The 18,522-nt window shown below is 34.5% G+C and overlaps 1 protein-coding gene across 1 annotated transcript in view; it reads right to left on the reverse strand.

Annotated features, from left to right (window-relative positions):
• The window catches only part of LOC111614912, a 23,209-nt gene extending 4,986 nt beyond the window's left edge, over positions 1–18,223 (reverse strand). The window contains exons 1-4 of the mRNA XM_023356287.1: positions 17,975–18,223; positions 2,012–2,195; positions 1,843–1,943; positions 1,686–1,776 (exon numbers count right to left, since the gene is read on the reverse strand). Of these exons, the coding sequence (XP_023212055.1) occupies positions 1,686–1,776; positions 1,843–1,943; positions 2,012–2,110 (291 nt within the window). The 5' untranslated portion in view covers positions 2,111–2,195; positions 17,975–18,223. The remainder of the gene's footprint in view (positions 1–1,685; positions 1,777–1,842; positions 1,944–2,011; positions 2,196–17,974) is intronic.
• Between the last annotated feature and the right edge of the window lie 299 nt (positions 18,224–18,522).

Here is an 18,522-nt window from a genome sequence, read left to right on the forward strand (position 1 = left end):
CCGGGCTGTGACCGGCTCACGTATTTGTAAAATCTAAGTGACTCGTACAACATGGAACGTATTTGTAAAATCTAAGTGACTCGTACAACATGGAATTCATATAAAACGGAATTATCAACAGTGTTATGGGGGTCGACTGTACTAAATCCTGTTTTGATGATGATAAACAATTTCATAATCTTCACGGTTTTATGTTATTTCTCAATTGTTGATATAACAAATTTTTATTTAATTTAAACAAATTTATAATTGATGTATCCAAACGTGATTTCAAAGCTATTTAATAAGTATTAAGAACTAGAATTTTTCACTTGGAATTATTCTCTATCGAGTGCGATTTAGACCGAAATGAAAAATCAGATCTTTTATCGAGCAATAAAAACTTCGAAAAAAACCCGATAAAATAAAATTGCGGCCTATATTTCTTGATATCGTGTTCGCTTCTCTATGGTTATTTTATGACAGTCAGTTTTTAAACACTAGCACAACGCAGAAATAAACTTTAATATATTGGCAACGATAATGAATAAAGATGTAACAATAAACGTAATGTTTGTGATCGTGATTTTGTAATCTGGGGGAAATTTTAGGAGAATAAAAAACTTGTTAGGGGATATTTAGGGGTAAAATATATATTTCTAGGGAGTGCTGTGACTTCGAAGTTGGCAATATATCAAACCCTATAGTGACGAAAGACGAATCTAGCAATTTGAGGTTTCTGATCAAGACTCCATGAGTTTTCCAAACCGGCAGCCTGACACCTTTAAACGCTTCGGTTATTCGGTGGTCAAAAACAATTATTAACTAGAAAATTCTACATTAAATAAATTTTATGAAGAAAGCGGGTCATTTTTTAAAAATAAATAAACATTTTCGAAAAGAATATTCAAATTTTCACTAAAAGTTGAAAAAGTAACGAGTTTAAAATTTGATCAATTGACGTGAAGTATGTCTGGCACTCGCGATGAAGTCCACCAATATGTATAATGAACGAGAAACGACGTCCCGACTCGACTAACCGTGATTAATCATTAGATTCTAAACTGGTTTCGGTGGTCCACACGATGATTTGGTGGATTAAAATTTAAAATTCTATTACGAAACACGCGCTTTGTGCACTGCAAAATGTCTGACACGGTTGAATTGAAATATCTTTCCAAAAATAACAAAGTTATAAAATATATTTTTGAACGAAACATATTTAAGTTAATTGGCATAATATTTTGGTTTAATTAATTTTGACGGCAGGAATTTTGTATAAATCGAATACATAGCTCATTACTGTTGGGGAGGCATTCAGAAGTCAAAGAAGTTATACTTCGATCTAGCTTTTGTAATTTTGATCTTAATGCTTTGTAAATATTATGGTTTTGAGACGAATTTCCAATCACGTAGCAACGAAATTCCAGTTTAATGTAGGTGTAAAAATAATATATATTTACCGACTGGCAAAAGCAAAATAAAAAAGTGAATCGGAAAAGTCAAATAAACAAATGTGTCGAGTGCAAGGCGGAGAAGCTTCCTATAATTAGATTTAGAAAATAATTCGATTGAAAAACCATTACATGAATTATTAAATATTGAAATTTAAAAAGATTCACTAATCTTCTCATATTTATAGAAATATTAAGGGATTATTCATTAATTATTTTCGAATCAATGTAATCAAATGTTAAAATGCTTACCTTTCGATGAACAGTTTGGACGATTTCACTTGAGAATGAGTTATTAATTGTTTCTTCTCTGAAAGTTTCGTTTGTGGGTACCACAAGAAATCTTAAAAAAATATTGGAAATGTTAAAGAAAAGAGCGAAAGACGTTTAGAAAGAAAAAGAACCTCACTTGATTTTCATGCTGAGAGATAAAGTGTTCAGAAGATCGGACAAAATTCCAAATAATTGCACTTCGTCGTTATCTCTTCGTACTTCCAACCAAGGAGGAAACTGCGGACAAACAAAATTACAATCAATTCGTAGCATAGATTATTGAGAAAGAACGGAAATCAACTTACGGAATCGGCGGCGACTCGAAGAGAACAAAAGCTACGGTTGAAAGTATTAAAGCAGGAAAATACTTTCTCCAAAACGCATTCGTTTTCATTTAACTTCATTAATATACCTTGGGTATTTTGATCTTTATTTTATTAAAATAGTCAACAAAGACTCTGCTTTAGTGCTCACTAATTCTGCCGATCTCTACGAAAATCGAGGAAAAGAAATTTGATGAATATTCTATAAATTATTATTCTTATTCCATTATTTCTTACAGGCAAATATCCACTAGAAACGGGGAGGATACAGAAACAAATAAATACAAACGGGCGTATTCCTGGGTGCTTATGGTTCTGCAATCAGTTTTGTTACTTAAAAATACAACCTCGCTTGTAATAAACTTCGTTCACTAAAATTTAAACTTTTATACTTTACATAAACTCTTGCGTATATATTAAACCAAACGCTATAAACAGTTTCTTTTGTAAATAAAGTTCATTCCAATAAGTCACTACCTTGGATTTCATTAGTTCGAAAGCTATGCAAATCTTAGAACCGCTTGGCAACACATTGCAATGAAGTTTGTTTAGAAAGGATTTTTGGATAATTTTCTGGAATTTCTCGTAATTTTTCTTATGTCACACACCATATAAAAGGCAAGTTACCTTTAGCTGTACGTATTAATGTTTGTGAAAAATGGCAAGAGGCAGAAGCACTCTTACATTTTTACACTTGGAATACGTGTCCTTTTCGTCTGTGTTGCTCTTTTTCAAATCCCCATGGACACTCCAGATTCCTTTATCAACAAATAGAAAAGTCATGACTTCTAACCTATTTTGCAAATATAAAATAAAACTAAAGGATGATATTTTCCCATTCTTCCACGCAACTTCGTTGTATGTTGACCAAAACTTGGCCTTAAAAGCCAGGAATGTTCCTTATTTTGAAGGCCAAATTAGCCCTGACTGCAACTAGAGCCATTTTGTGGGAGCACTGATCCAACGTTGAATAATAGTCTGAAGTTTCTTGCATAATGTGTTATGCCCTTTTTTTATAGCTTGTGCTTTCTCCATTTTGTATAGTCTGCGGGGACACTAACAAGAGGTAAGGAAGGCAGTATCGGAACCAATCAGGAAAATTATTATCCAGAAGAATAAAGAAAGAAAGAGTCCCTCATTGCAGTATCGCGCTGGGTATGCAGATATCTCAGCCTACAGTCTCGAAAACCATAAAATGTTTTCTAGAAAGAAAAAACACTCGTTCGGGTAAAGGTTTAGGAAGAAAACTACCTCTCGGTGCCGTCTTTAGAACGTAAGGGGTCCTGGGCCAGGACCAAGATGGGGCCCCCTTAATGAAACAGAAACAATAGTATATTACAGACTTAGGGATGCATTATTTGTTTCCTCCCGTGGAGTATATATTAGAGTATATACGATTTTTTACCTCCCTCGGCCAGGAAGTGGAATTTTCTTTCCGCGCAGCAGGAAGAAAGTACCGTTTTCGGCCGAGGTGTGGTGAATAAGCATAAAAAATTTTGTAAGTTTGCTTAGTTTTAAGATAATTTTTAACTACGTGTGGGAGAAATAAAGTATTTGATATTTTTAATAATTTGTTTATTTTAATTAACCTATTTTTTATTTGTAACTCTATTACTTTCGAATTAGGGGCCCCCTACGGCCTGGGGGCTCTGCCCTAAAGACGGCACTGCTACCTCTCAGTTCAAAACAACTACGGTCCTTTCGACGCTATATTTCCCAAAACAGTCAAGTTTCCATAGAAGATTTCACAATGTGAGCAAGAGAATACTTTAATATCCCATTATCTGAATGCACAGTGTGGAGATATATCCGACGACGTAAATACAACTACAAATTCAAGGAAAACTCATATGATAAATGATATGATTTGATCTCTAAATACTGATAGTCGGCTCGGGTTCGTACTTAGGCCGACGATCTGGCTCATGAAGTTTTCCGGATTTTCTTTACGTCAATAATGCCCGAATGGTTTCACTTAAAAGACCTCCCGGAAGGCACACACCAGGGCAGATTTAGATAGTGGCACGCAACACCAGGGCAGATCGCCCTGGTGTTGCGTGCCACTATCTAAAACCAATCAATACACTCGCATTGAGAAAATCATTTGATTTTTGAGTGGCATGTATGCTACTTAGTTTTAATGTTTTCCCATAGCATACGAGATGCTCAAAAAAACAGTAATAAAATATAAAGGTTAAGATAGTTTTACCAATGCAAAGCCAGTCAGGTATTGCGATGTTTCGTAATTTTTACTTGGGCAATAGCAAAAATATATCGAGCCTGGCGTTCGTTATATAGAGTATAGTTCTCTAGGCGATATGAATGTATTCGTTTAAATCAATAAAAGCTATTTACATAAACAAACCTCACTAAACCAGATAAATTTGTAAACCTCAACAATTACTGGATTACGTTGTAACTGGCAACGCATCCGCACGGCAAGCGGGAGTTGCGGGTTCTAATTCCGCTCCAGGCCGATTATTTTCTTCCAGAATTATTCTAAATTATTTAATAAATATTAATTTAATTATAATTATTAAATTTAATAAGAGATGGAGCCTAATAATTTCTTCTAGTGACAAATTATTTAGTAATTAATTAAATATAATCGTGAAAAAGTAGTTCGATGTAATCAGGTAGTTGTTTGGCTTTAAAAACTGTTTTCCGAAAGTTGAGAAATTTCTCTAGATATTAATCAAAAAATACTTTTCATACCTTCACATATTACTAATACTAAAATTCAAGGGCAAAGTTGAAAGAATTTTACCGAGTTCGATTACACAACACTGGTAGAAACAGCAGAGGGTGAGCAATTTGAAGTTTGAAATGGGCACGATTCAAGCTCCGAATGAGGGGTTTATCGATCTCCAAATTGAAGACTCTCCTTGTACGAGCATAGGAACCAAGCCGCTATATGTAATCTTTCGCGAGATATTCCCCTATAAAATTGGCTACATCATTACCGGTCACTTGACTCCACAGCCAATAGGGACGCCGGATTTTCACGGGCATGGTTTACAGGTGTAAGGGAACGCTTTACTTTCGAAAAATAACACAGAAATACACACATACTTGGGGGTTTGGAGATAGAAAACAAAAAACGCGATAGGCTTAGAGGAGAGAGCGGCGCAACTCCCAATCGCGCTCTCTGGAAGTAGCAGTTGAAAGGTGGCGATTCTCGTGTTTAGAGAGCTTTTAGCCCTTTCTATGAGGGTTCGAACAGAAATTGTATAAAATGCAGTCGAAAACGCGTTTTTTACGATTTCTGAAAATTTTCACTTTTAAATTTTACCCCATTTTGAGGGTCTCAAAAAAGTTCACATAGAATCATTTTGGGGGCTATATCTCGCGAAGGGTCGCTTGTAGAGGTGTGGTTCCTTTGACTTTTTTGTTCCTATGAGTATGCTTTAAAGCCCTGTTAAGATACCAAACGTCTCATTCGGAGCTTGAATTGTACCTTGAAATGAATACAAGTTTCATATTTCTAGCCCACGAGTGAGCATTAGTTCTAAATTATGCCGCTACGGCGAACACGCCAATGGCGGAACTCGATTTGTGGTATTTTCTGGTCATAGTTACAAATTATGGACGCTTTATTCGTATTTGTATTAGTTAAAAATGAAAATAAGTTAAATTTTTAGATTACTTATAAATGAATGAGGTTTTTTTTCATACGCGACGTCAGTCTTTTTGCTCGATCCGAAGAGTAAATAGCACGTTTATCGTACCGTCAACGTTGTCCAACTCATTGTACGAAATAAAATGGAATGTAGTGAGTGTGGTTTAAATTATAGTCATAGGCAAATTTTAAACAGTTCTATTTGTGATATACGGATACAATAGAACCTCGATTATCCGCCCCCCGATCAACCGACCCCTCGGTTAACCGACCGTCCTAGTCGGCAAATTTCAAATGTCCGCTAGTGATGTGGCGCTACAATATTTGGCTATGTCTTGGCTACTTTAATATTATTTTTACGTGTTTTAGCTGGCAACACTCATTCGACCATGAAAGGGAGCCAGTATTTAAACGAAGCTTAATTTTCTAATTTTTAACGATACAATAGCGACGATTATTATTTAAAAAAATTTTTGTTAGGCTTAACATCGATGAAAATTCAACGCAAAATAGGTTAATAGCGATATACTAATATACTAATATACTAATTACATGGATATAATAATATACTACACTAATAATGGATTTTTTCATACTTTTCGGTTATCCGACTTTTCAATTATCCGACCAACCCCAGTCCCCAATTAGGGCGAATAATCGAGGTTCTACTGTACAATACATGTGTTTTTTGTTTATAATTATAAATAATAAATGCTTTGTTCAAAATAAATTAAAGTTATGGATAGACATCGTGCTTAAAAATGAATTTTTTTCCATGAAAAATTAATACTATAAGATTATGAGATGGAATTATGAATGAAATAAAACTTAGAGAGACTTAAAATTTGATATTTTCCTACTGAGAGAAGTGCTATTATTATTATTATTTGAACATTTTGTAATAAGCCTAAAAAGATGTTATTGTTTGCATTAATTACAAATTCATTACTCACGTGACATACGCAACCATGATATCGTCTGGATAATATTACCCTGTATTTTGGACAGGACAGAGTTCAAAACTAAAATCTCCTTTTCACTCATTATAGGTGGGGGACGTAATGTTTGCCAGGGAAAACTATTTGGAATTTTATTTCCTTAATCAGTGCAACTTTAAAATTTAGTACATTTTTGAAATCAAACACAATCTCTAAAATAAGTATGTCTGGTCATTTTATCTATTTTGGAACTACTTTAAGCGTCGAGGGAAGCCTAACATAAAAACTAAAAACTTGTATGCACTAAATGAATTTTGGTCATTTTGTGGAGTATAAGCAATTTCTAAACGTTTATTATTTTCTAAACAAATTATTGATACAACATATTAAGTCCTCATTGTCCTTTAACTATTTCAATTTTACTAATAATTTCGATCAAAGCATTTATAATTTATAATTATTAACAGAAAACACAAGTATTGTACCGGTATATCACAAATCATACTCTTTAAACTTTGTCTTTGACTATATTTTAAACCACATCCACTACATTCCATTTTATTTAACGTATAACGAGTTCTACAACATTAACGGTACGATAAACAAATGATAAACGTGCTATTTTACTCTTCGGATCGGGCGAAAAGACTGACTGACGTTGCGTATGAAAAAAAATCAATACGTGCGATACATGAACCATATCTGACAATTTGAAACTTTCAAAAGAACATTTGCGTGCTGGAGTTCTGTCATGTCAAAAGTGGCCATAACGCAACGAAGGCTCACGATCTCATCTGAAAAACGTTCATGGATGAACAAAGGTCAACCAGCTGTTGCAAATATCAAAAAGCCCATAGTGACTGAAATGTAATCTTTTCAGATGAAGGCGACGATCTCTGTTTGTTTAGCGCCATCACGCTGAAGCTGCTTCCAACCAACACCACTGTCACGAAAAGACTCTTCTGTAAACAACTAAATCGTTTGAACACCAAGATCAAAGAACTTCGTCCAAAAATTGACAAAGACATCGCGCCAGCTCGTAGAGCAAAGAAAACTTTCGGGAAGCTGGCCAGTCTGGGCTGGAAAGTTCTGCCTTATCCACCTGACAACCCAGACTTGGCGCCAACTGACTACTGTCTATTTCTCGCCTTCATAACCATATTGCCAAAGTAAAGTTCAATACCATCCTTCACAAACACACATTTAACCAAGTGATTTACGACAAGCCACGCAGATGTGCGCGAAAAAGCGCCCCTATGAAGATAAATCCGGCTTGCAGTCAGGTCTTGTCGGTTCAACCGCCCTCGTATTTACACGTACAGTACAGTAAGTTATACATCTAAATGTAGGAAGCGACCACGTTGTTGCTTAACGAATAATTTGTGACCGATTTTATAAATTTGTATAAATAACATCCTTGCTTATGGTATGGCAGTACGCCATATTTTGTATATATTTTTATTTGTATATAATATATTTTCTTTTTCCTTTTTGCTCTTTTGTCTTTCGTCTTTCTAGAATGTTCCTCCTTAAATCTTTCCCTTTGGGTGTTGGTGATTCATGTATAGAACAAAAGAAAAGAAGTCCTGGGGGTTAACCTTAAGAAAACAAGACACTTTTTGATTGGACGTCCGAGCGAGAGGAGGTGAACAGGTAGCTCTTCAGATCGTGTATTAGGAACGACCTAAGGCTAGGAGAAGCTCTCAGGAGTCTGAGTTTAGGTATAGCGAAGAGAGAAAATCGAGACTAACAGAGAATACCAAAGAGATCCTTGAGGAAAGGACAAGATATAGATCGTTTCTTTTGTCTAAGAAACTGGGATCAAGAGTGTCACCACACCTGAGACTACACCGAAGAACGAGTATCCACTTTCCTATGAACTTCTTTCTTATTCATTTCTATGTCTATCTTTCTCGTTCTTATTTAGTGTTTAATTAGATTTAATCATATTTTTTTTTTATGTCGAGGTCCTGAAGACATCAATTGATATTAGTTGTCGCGAACCTAATATTAGTTGTGGTTCCCCCTATTGTTTAATCAAGTTTTGCTGTTACCAAAAATCTGTGCAAATTCCTTATATCTGTGGACCGAAAAAAGAGTTTGACTCCGAAGAACCGCGTTTATCACGAAATAAAGATGTTGTTTCTTGTATATTGTTTATTGTATACATATCTCTGTGTGCTCCTTTTGTGATGAACATCACAATGGCTTGTCAAAAGCAAGGAATATGCCAACAACAATATAAAAAATGAGGCCGGCAAGTGGCTATAGTGGCCTCTTCGCCATTTTTTTTCAATCAAGTACAGCGCTTTGTTTTATCTTTTTGACTATTAAGTACTACATAAATTCCAGCAGCAGCAAATAGCATGGACAAGATCCTTTTTTTTTGCACTCGTAACATGGCCGACTCGATTAGGATGTGATTATACTCGAGACGCTCCACTCATAACGTTTGAAATGTTCAACACTTAACGCTCCAAGCAGTCGAAAATGCGCGTGGTCTTGATTTACACGTCCACTCCTGCGTTCTGCCGTTCTGAAAGCAGGAAAACACGCGAGTATGTGTTGTATTTTCTCATTGCTCGTTCTTGTGCATCACGATTCTGCTTCCATCCCTACGCGCACGCAGGAATGACCGGTCAGTCGCGCGTTTAAGAATGTACTGTAAGTGTAATGGCCACTATCATATGCTCACGGGATTGAAAGTTTGCAGCAAAGATAACGAGATGTAATTGATATAGATGATGATTACCTATTAGGCTTAACTATAATCATTGTTAATTGTCAATAAAGTTTTTTCAAAATTTCTAAATTTCACCTTTACAACTTGATAAGACATTCCTATATTACTTAAAATTTGCTATTTTTCGGTGAACTAAAGCCACTTTCAATTAGTCTTCAATATCTTTCATAATATAACCGCTAGTAGACATTATTCGATTACGTTTTTAACGAATTGATGAATTCTTTGGTCAAATATATATCATTCTTTCTTTTATCTACATAATATAAACAGAGACGATCATTCAGAAAAAGAAGTTTGTCTGCTAAGATTACCTTTTTTCCTTTTAATTTTATTCACTTAATTTTTTATATTTCAAGATTAATTTTATATTACGAAACAAACTTTCAGATGATGGCTTATAATACGGGAATCAAGAAAAACACTTTCTTTCCCATATTATGAGTAATTTCTTTTAGGTCAACCATGATCGTAAGATCCTGGTTTATTTTGAGCAGAATTTTCTCATGTGCGATTGCCAGAGGCTAGTTCTACAAAGTGGCCTCGTATGTGCAATCTTCTTCAAAGCTGTTTTACTTCATCTTAATAATGGTATAGCAATAACACTCGTCGAGTCTTATTCGTTGTAAACAATGATAATTTGTTTTTAAAATGTAAAATCTTGAATTATAAATTTTTGAAAGTGAATTTACTTTGATTTCAGAAATTATAGTTCATTTCACTACGCCTTCCTTTACCTCTGATCATAATGGTATCATCATATCCTTACTCAAAGTCAAAAAGAGATCGCTTATGTTTGCTTTCTTTCGTATCAAGAAAGTCAAATTTACTGTTATTCATTTCAAGGAAGTGGCAATCTCTGGATTCTCTGCTCCTGCATATAACTGTGATAACTGTAGAAAAGTGCATACGTAAATGTCCCAATGCACACCAAAAAACTCTCGAAATACAGTGCATAATCTTCGTAAACAAATTTCAACATTTATTATATTTCCGTGTATTTCTCAATTTAAAATAAAATTTTAAAATCACTCTCCTTGTGACATTTCGATCGATAGTCAGGAGAAAAGTTACAAGTAAAAGAATAATAGGTTATGAAGCTTATTGCAAGACCCTAACCAGCTTGATGGTTACAGAGGCGTGCTTCCACGGTTGCAATCATTTAATTTGGATAAATCAAGATCCAAATCATCAGGAAGGTAATTTCAACCACAAAATTATTATTATATTGCCTCTTAGAATCTTTAGAGACAACAAAAATTTATACAATTTATAAAAAGTTATGTATTTATTACGGAAATATCATTCGTCAGTTTAATTAAAAACATATTACCGATATCAAAGATACTCTTACATGTCTCTTACATGAATGAGTTAGTATCTCATCAAGTGACTTGCTACGTGAGGATTTTTCTTCGCCTGTCTAAAATCTAAATAAGGACAATTTCCAATAAAGTTCACCTGGAAAGCATTCTCACGTGTGGCGTTTCTATATTTCCATCTATACTATTAGTCCTCTCCACCCGGCCTGGCCAATTGTGGGCCTGGCCAAGCTGACAATAAGCTTCGTAAAAAAGTGCCCGTAGGGCGAAAAAAGTAAAACATAAAATTTCAAAAATCTCTTACTTCAAGTGTTCAACACCGAATCACAAGAATTCAAGAATATAATACCGGTATTGTTACCGTCATACAGTAGTGGCTATACAATTCGTTGCCAGCAACAGATATCCGTAGTTTAAATCAGCAATAACATCTAATTTATCCGAAAGACAATAAAAATTAGAAATATGTACATAAAGAATTATAACCAAACTAAATGTACTACTGAGTAACTTTTCATTATAAACGAGTCTAACAATAATATACTCCGAGATGAATCATTTACAAGGAACTAAGTAAAAATTAACAAGCCGCCCGAAGGACTCTCAGTACAAGATTTTTCGTTGTCAGACTCAAATACAGTATAACAAACTTCGAGTTCAGCGACTAAAAAATTGCTCTACTCGAGTGCCTTAGCCATGTCGGAGTTAAATCATCAAATGCCATATTACGTGAAACCCGGGGATTAGGGCAGATGGCCGAGCGATGGCCGAGCAAGATGGCAGCCTACCGGGATCGAATCCGGACGAGTCAAAAAATCCACAGGAATTTTTCGGGGGTGGTCCGACCGGATATGTTAGCCCCCGTCCCTCACCATCCGGCCGCCCCATTGTGTGGCCTGGACGAATCCATAATGGACTTGCTAAAAGAGGCCCTCTTAGTGCCCGCAGGGCGGAAAGAGTTACATTACACAGTGCGGTACTTCATATTTCTCATGCTTTTCAACGGCATCTTTATTCCCGGGGTTTATTTGAGGAAATACGGTATATTAATATTTGCAAATTCGTTTATCAATCAAGATTAAATAGGCCTATATATAGCCTATATCTTATTAGTTATGAATGCCTCAACCAAAACAGTCTTAGGCATTATAAAGCAATTCTATGGAAAAGTTATTTCTCTATTAGATCCGTTAACTTTAAAAGTTACGGTAATTATATGGAATTAGTATATTGAGCTTTTTCTTAAATTTTTAATGAGTCGCCCTTAAAAAATTCTGTGCGTTTTTAAAAAAAACGCACAGAATTTTTTAAGGGCGACTCATAAAAAGTGCTATAAACAAAACACCATGGGACTACTTACCGACTTTGCACCATTCGAATTGCCAGATAAATTAGCCAACCAGTCAAATTCCCATGAAAGTTCTTCCGGTAGGCCAACCTACGCCTTCGTGCCTGTAGTTGGCCTCACTCCGATAAGTTGTTGCTCGTTGTCGACTCAAATCTTGACTGGCCACGGGAGGTTCCCCCACGTCAAGTCCAACGTCAAGACCACGTCAAGTCCTATCAGGGGCAGCTACCATCTCCTTGTCCGAAGCAAGTTGACTGGTCTAAGCCCCCTGAACAAGTACTTCGAACGCTAGCAGCTAGTAAAGGGAACCTTAAGAAACTAAAGGAATTGATGGGAAAAATCATAGATCTATTTGATCTATAGAAGCGAAACACTTATCTGGGCCCCCTCCTTCTGGAGCAAGGGCCCCGCTGTCCGTATGCCTGCTATACGCAGGCATAAGCTTGAGTAATTTGTATATTGTATATGTGTGAGCTGGAACGGGTTTAGTAGTGTGGACCAAAAGTGCAGTACAGGCTGCACAAACAAAAGTTATGCCAAGTTAGTGAGCTGGGCCGGGGTGCGGACGGGAGTCCGGATGATGCATCATAGGGCCCAGCTATGACGTCCCTGTCTACCGCGTCAGGTACCAACCAGTCGATGAACAAAACATAGTCTCTTTAAACCCTGTAGTGCCAATAGGCGGGGCAGGGCAAAGAGTTCCTTATGAGACTGCGAAAGTTCTTCCGGCTTTGGTTAAAACGTTATCAAAATGTTTTTCCAAAAATATCAAAATACTTTGCAAAATATCAGAATGTGAGTCAGAAAATAGATTTAAAAACCTTCAAACGAGGATTCTTCGCAATTGACTCGCTTGCTCGACGAGACAACAGATTTCGACCGAAGGGTACGTGAAATGGAAAATGTTCCGCCAATCATCAATAAAAATATAATCGTAATAACATCAGAAAATCACAAAATCAACATCTTGGAAAACAGGAAATAAATCATAACGTACTGTACGGTACGTAGCTCTTAATATCAACAGTATTACGTGAGATCGTAAAAAAGTCGACATCTTCTGAGCCAAACAGTGTCCCTAAACTATCAATATATTAATATAAAAATAGATTTATACTAATTTTAAAAAACAAAATAAAGTACAAAAATGTAAATATTTTTATTCTCCTGTCGTACTGTGAGTAAAATATGTGATTATTCTCTGTTCAATACGGAAGCATGCGCTGTTGCCAACACTCTATTTATTTTCTGTTATAAAAATAGAAGCAATAACAGTCATTTGAATTTTATGTTTGGTATAATGTTATGATACACGTTTAAATAAAATTTAGGAGAATGGAATATCTGAATGAAAATCGATCGGCGAATATCAATGTGTTTTCTTTTTGTCTTAATTTGATGCAGTTGTTAAAAAATTCGTTTAAACACATATGAGGGTCCTTTATGATATAAAAAAGACATGAAAATCAAGAAGAATATGCAATATGCCGCCGATTCTATAGAAAAAGTTATCTGCCAATGGAGCAGATTTTTCTCTGAACGACTAGAAAAATTAATTCACACTATATTAAATTCATTATTAACTATTTAAATCTGCTTAAACATGTATTAAAGTTTGATTAACGTATGCTAATCAATGTAGATGTAAGGAAGAAATGTGCACGTCGCAATAAATGTAATAGTCAATAGCGGCTCCGAAAATAAATGGTAAATTCACTTTAAGAAAGCAAGAACTAACTTTATTGTTTGCTAATAAAAGCTCCGTAATATGTGAAATGTTTTACACATATTTATAATTATATATTTGCATAATCTACTGAATATTAGAAGTATTTGTGATACTTCGTTGATGTTTATCTTTACTAATTTTAGTTACTATAAATATCACAAATTGATCGATACAACTGTATTGTGTAAATAATAATCGTCATTTCGGAATGCAAATAAATAATACAAATTATTCTTTAGTGCAGTTCCTTTTTGCTTGAGTGACAGTGAAGCAGGCAAAAAATAGGGACACAAAAATCACACAATAGCCTTTTATTCTATAAACGTTATAGCGGGTTTGCGGTTAAAAAATAGTTCCTTAAAATCGGAGTTTTACGTAAAATCGACAAATGCTAAATTGAATACTGTACTAAGTTCTATTCTTTTAAGGCAGCGATAGAAGTCGGGACAGTTAAAAATAAATGTAAAATCGAGAAACGTTAAAACGAGCCCATTATTGTGTTGAATCTTCAACACAATAATGGGCTTCGTTAAGCAACAAAGTTAATGTTATTTGCATTTGCATTTTATAAATGTTAATTTTCATATATTTTTCTTATATGAAATTAACAATAAATATAAAATTTTTAAATGTTTTTTTGTTGATTATGTGTTTAAATTTTTGCCTTCTAGATATTAAGTTAGAGTAAAATTCGTTATAATAAGATTTTTTAGATTATATTTTAATTCATTATTATATATGATCGGAATTGCGTAATGTCTAAAATTTCGAGTCTTGTAAAAAATGTTTCTCGTCCTGGAAACAAAAATAGCACTCGGAAATCCTTTTCGTGATTGAAATTCATCCAAATTGTTCCCATTATATTTTAATGAGGCCGGATGGCCGAGCAATTAAACATGGTAGACTTTTGCTCTGGGAGGACCCGGGATCTAATCCAGAAGGGTTGATGAGCCTCAGTCAGGGACTTTTCGGGGTATACACTCCGGATACGTCGGACCCCGTCGCTCACCACTCGGCCGCTCCATTATGGGCTTGGCCGAATCCACAACGCACTTGCTAAAAATGCCCTTTTAGTGCTCATAGGGTTAAAACATTTCTTAACTACATACACTTTTTGTGATTTTTGACTATCTAGTTGGGATAGTTGGTTGGCTAAGGAGGCGAACACTTAACCCAAGTTGTGGTCTGAGTCGAAAATTTTCGTGGATAATTTCACCCTGATATATCGGTTCCCGATCCTATGCTATCCATTCAGTCGTCCCCATTTTGGATCTAGCTCAGGGATCGACAACCCGCGACTCTTGATCTCATTTCCTCATTACACAGGTCTTCTCCGATAAGATAAGCTAACAGCTGATAAATTACTACTATTTAGATAAATGTTTGCTATGATGCCTAATGAATTTAAAAGAGAGATGTTACTTTTTCTGAAATATTTTATTATGAATTTAATTAAATTTATTAAGTTTTAGATACCAACCGAATACAAAAGAATGAAACTGGAGCCAATGGGCTAAACAGGACTTAGTTCTTCCAGCTGAAATAGTAGCTTACATACTAATCGTTACTATCAAACAAGCAAAGAATTTAACATTTCATATTGTACTCTTCGCAGAAGACTTAAAGATAGTATTTTAGCAAAACCAGCATTTGGATCAAATAAAATTTAATGTCAGGTACGGTACCAAAATGAACAAGACACTTGATTCTCATATAATTAAGTTACAAAATCGAAACAAGTAAAGCCGATTGGTATCGATGTGCGATGTACGAAAAATGATGGTATGAAACATGTACTGTACAATATATATTGCAGAGTATACTGAGCGTAGAAGGTACAAAAAGTATGTACAAGTTAATATTTTTATGGTACAAAAAGTGCATAATTTTGATTAAATAAAATGTTAAGTAAATTAGATAGCTCACCCTTTATTTAGGCAACTCTCCCGGAGGTACGGGATAAATGCCCAAAATAGTCAAGTGTCATTGTGTTGCTCCCTCTATGTTACCTATACCACCTATCGCGTAAGTTCGGGGTATCACTGTATGTATTTCTTCTGGAACACACAGTTAAGCAAGTTATATACGTTCATAAAAACTACAGGCGTCTCACCCGGTTTTACCCTATTTGTTAATCAAATATAAGTTTTTTTTTATAACTATCTGAAAAAGAAGACTTTATACACAAACTTATTCTCGCACACTTCAGCCATGATGTCTGAATAAATGTGTACTGCTTGTCTATAAAGCATGATTTACACTGGACAAGAGCGCGAAAGCAGAGAGCAAACAGTGCGAACGAGGCGAGCGAAGCGAATTTTTAACGTTATTGTTTAATTAAACGTATTATTAGTATTAACTTATTATTTCATAAAAAATTTTAATAAACAAGTTTTAGAAACTTATTTTTTTATAGCTAAGCTTTCGCACGTATTCTACATGAATACGTGCAAAAGCTTTACGTTTCATCCCACTTATGTTTTAATTCGCAATTATTTTCATTATAATATATTTCATTAGTTTCAGTGAATGCGTGTTCTGCCGAAAAGACTTCTGTCGAGTTCTTCAGAATAATCAAACTACCATCCTTATAAAGCTTGTCTCCTTTTAACTCATTCTAACGATTACCTACACACCCACCTGCCTACATAAATGTTATGATAGATCTCACGGTGCATTTGTATATTCTTTAGGTCAGAACAAGTTGGTCATTTAAACTACTGTAGTTTGTTTTTTCGCGCGAATTCGCACAAATATTTACTTCATATTGTGTATTATGTATTTAGAGATGCTTTATGCAATTCTATTGAGAAAGTATTCAAACGTTTTAGGTGACATCCTAAAATACTCAAAGAACTTGTTCGGTTTTGAAATACAGTAATGTGTGGTACTCTCCATTTCCCCCCTTTTCTATTGAAGCAAACATTTTTTTCACGTATTCTGATCTTCCATTTATAAGTAACACTTTTAATAACAAAAGTGTTACTTATAAACTTACTTAATAATATTATAAACATACTTAATAATAAAGAGCTTTCCAAATAATTCGAATCATCTGTGGCATCAATTTTCGTTGCGATGTAGACCCACAGTGCACCTAAATTTTTTCTTCGAATACGCATATACTATAACCGAGATCACAAGCTTCTTTTGTTAAAACACGCATCCACATACCCTTAACAATGATCACCAAAACTACGGTTCACTACTTTTGGCACGTTGTTACATTTGCAACTTAAACGATAAACGTAATTAATTACGATTGTAAATCTATTTAAAATTTATTTTTCATTTGCATAACTGCGGCTATTGACAGCTCAGTTTTCAATCAAATTTTGAAAATTAGTTCTTTTCCCAAAACTATCTGTCGATTCTTGAAGAGCTCACGGTGATTGGAAAAAGGCCATCTTACAAGTCAGTGCCCGCAATACAGAAAGAGCGAAAAAATTTACAATTTTTGATCGTTTAGCCTATATGTTTTAGAAAGAACGTAACCGTGATTTGCGAATTGAGACAGTAGAGCCGTATTATCCTTTAACTAATAATGTCGCAGATAAATTCATAACAGTGTAAACTCTTTCTATACTAGAGTAACAACTTAAACTTTTCAACTAACCCCAAAATTACGTAACATGTATCCCTTCATTGCGCTTAAGAATAATATATAGCATAGAAAATCGAACATTATATTATTTTAATTACATGTTTCAGCGTACAAAGCAGTGACATAAACAGTAGAGTTTACTACGCAACGCTTCAGAAACAAAAATGAATCATCCAAAGATTGAGACCGTAGTATTACGTAACGTTTCTGTAAAGGCCATCTTCACGTAACTCATCGTAACGATTACCTACATACCCACCCGCCTATATCTGCAATACGTAATTTATGGACAGTCTCTAATCTCTGCGTTTATTAGGAATATCGAAAATTACGATATTAAAGTGACTACATAATTTTACAGTTTGAATTATATTAAACGCTATTTTTTGTAAAAAGTTAAATATTTAATGACAGATTTAATTAGAATAAATAATATAATAATTAACAAATTAATTGGACATGATTTAAACCGGTTTGTAGTCTCTCTCCGACTACACTCGAGGATAACTCTATCAGATGCTAACTTAATAATAAAAGTTGTTTAGGAATTACACTTAAAGAATAATAATGAAAATATAACATTCGATATTCTCTAATATAAATTTACGAATTAATTTTATTTGAAAAGTTATTTCAACTTACCTGATTTTAGCGATTCTTAAAATAAAGCTGTGAATCGGTGAACGGATAACAAATTTAATGCCTTTTGCAAGATTCTCTTCGAATCGAATATAATTTTACTTATTTTTAAATTTGGGAGAATTTTCTATATAGAATTTCGAGATTTTCCGACTATCAAACTGCAACCAGAGTCGAAGCTTATCGGACAATGGCTATTTGGCCTGCGAAAAACATAACACAGTGCGCTCTCACGCAACCCATAACGATTTTTGTTCCATTATTAAGTACTTGAAGGAATCTAGCAACCGTTTCGAACGAAAAACACTATATAATTATGTAAAGCTTTATTAATTTTATATCTTTCAAAATATAGTTTATCGTTCTACTTTAGAATTCATCATCGAAGCAGCAGCTATTATATCAATATGCCAAATAATAATATCGAATTTTTGTCAATTTCATGATCATTTACTATTATTTTTATTCCTAAAACTAACGGAAAAATATGAATTTTGCTGAATTTTAAATGTATTTTTTTCTATTTTTATATAGAGTAAAATTATAGTAAG

This window comes from Centruroides sculpturatus, unplaced genomic scaffold, assembly GCF_000671375.1.
Source record: "Centruroides sculpturatus isolate CEXI.00-Female unplaced genomic scaffold, Cexi_2.0 scaffold81, whole genome shotgun sequence".
Classification (NCBI taxonomy): Eukaryota; Metazoa; Arthropoda; class Arachnida; order Scorpiones; family Buthidae; genus Centruroides; species Centruroides sculpturatus.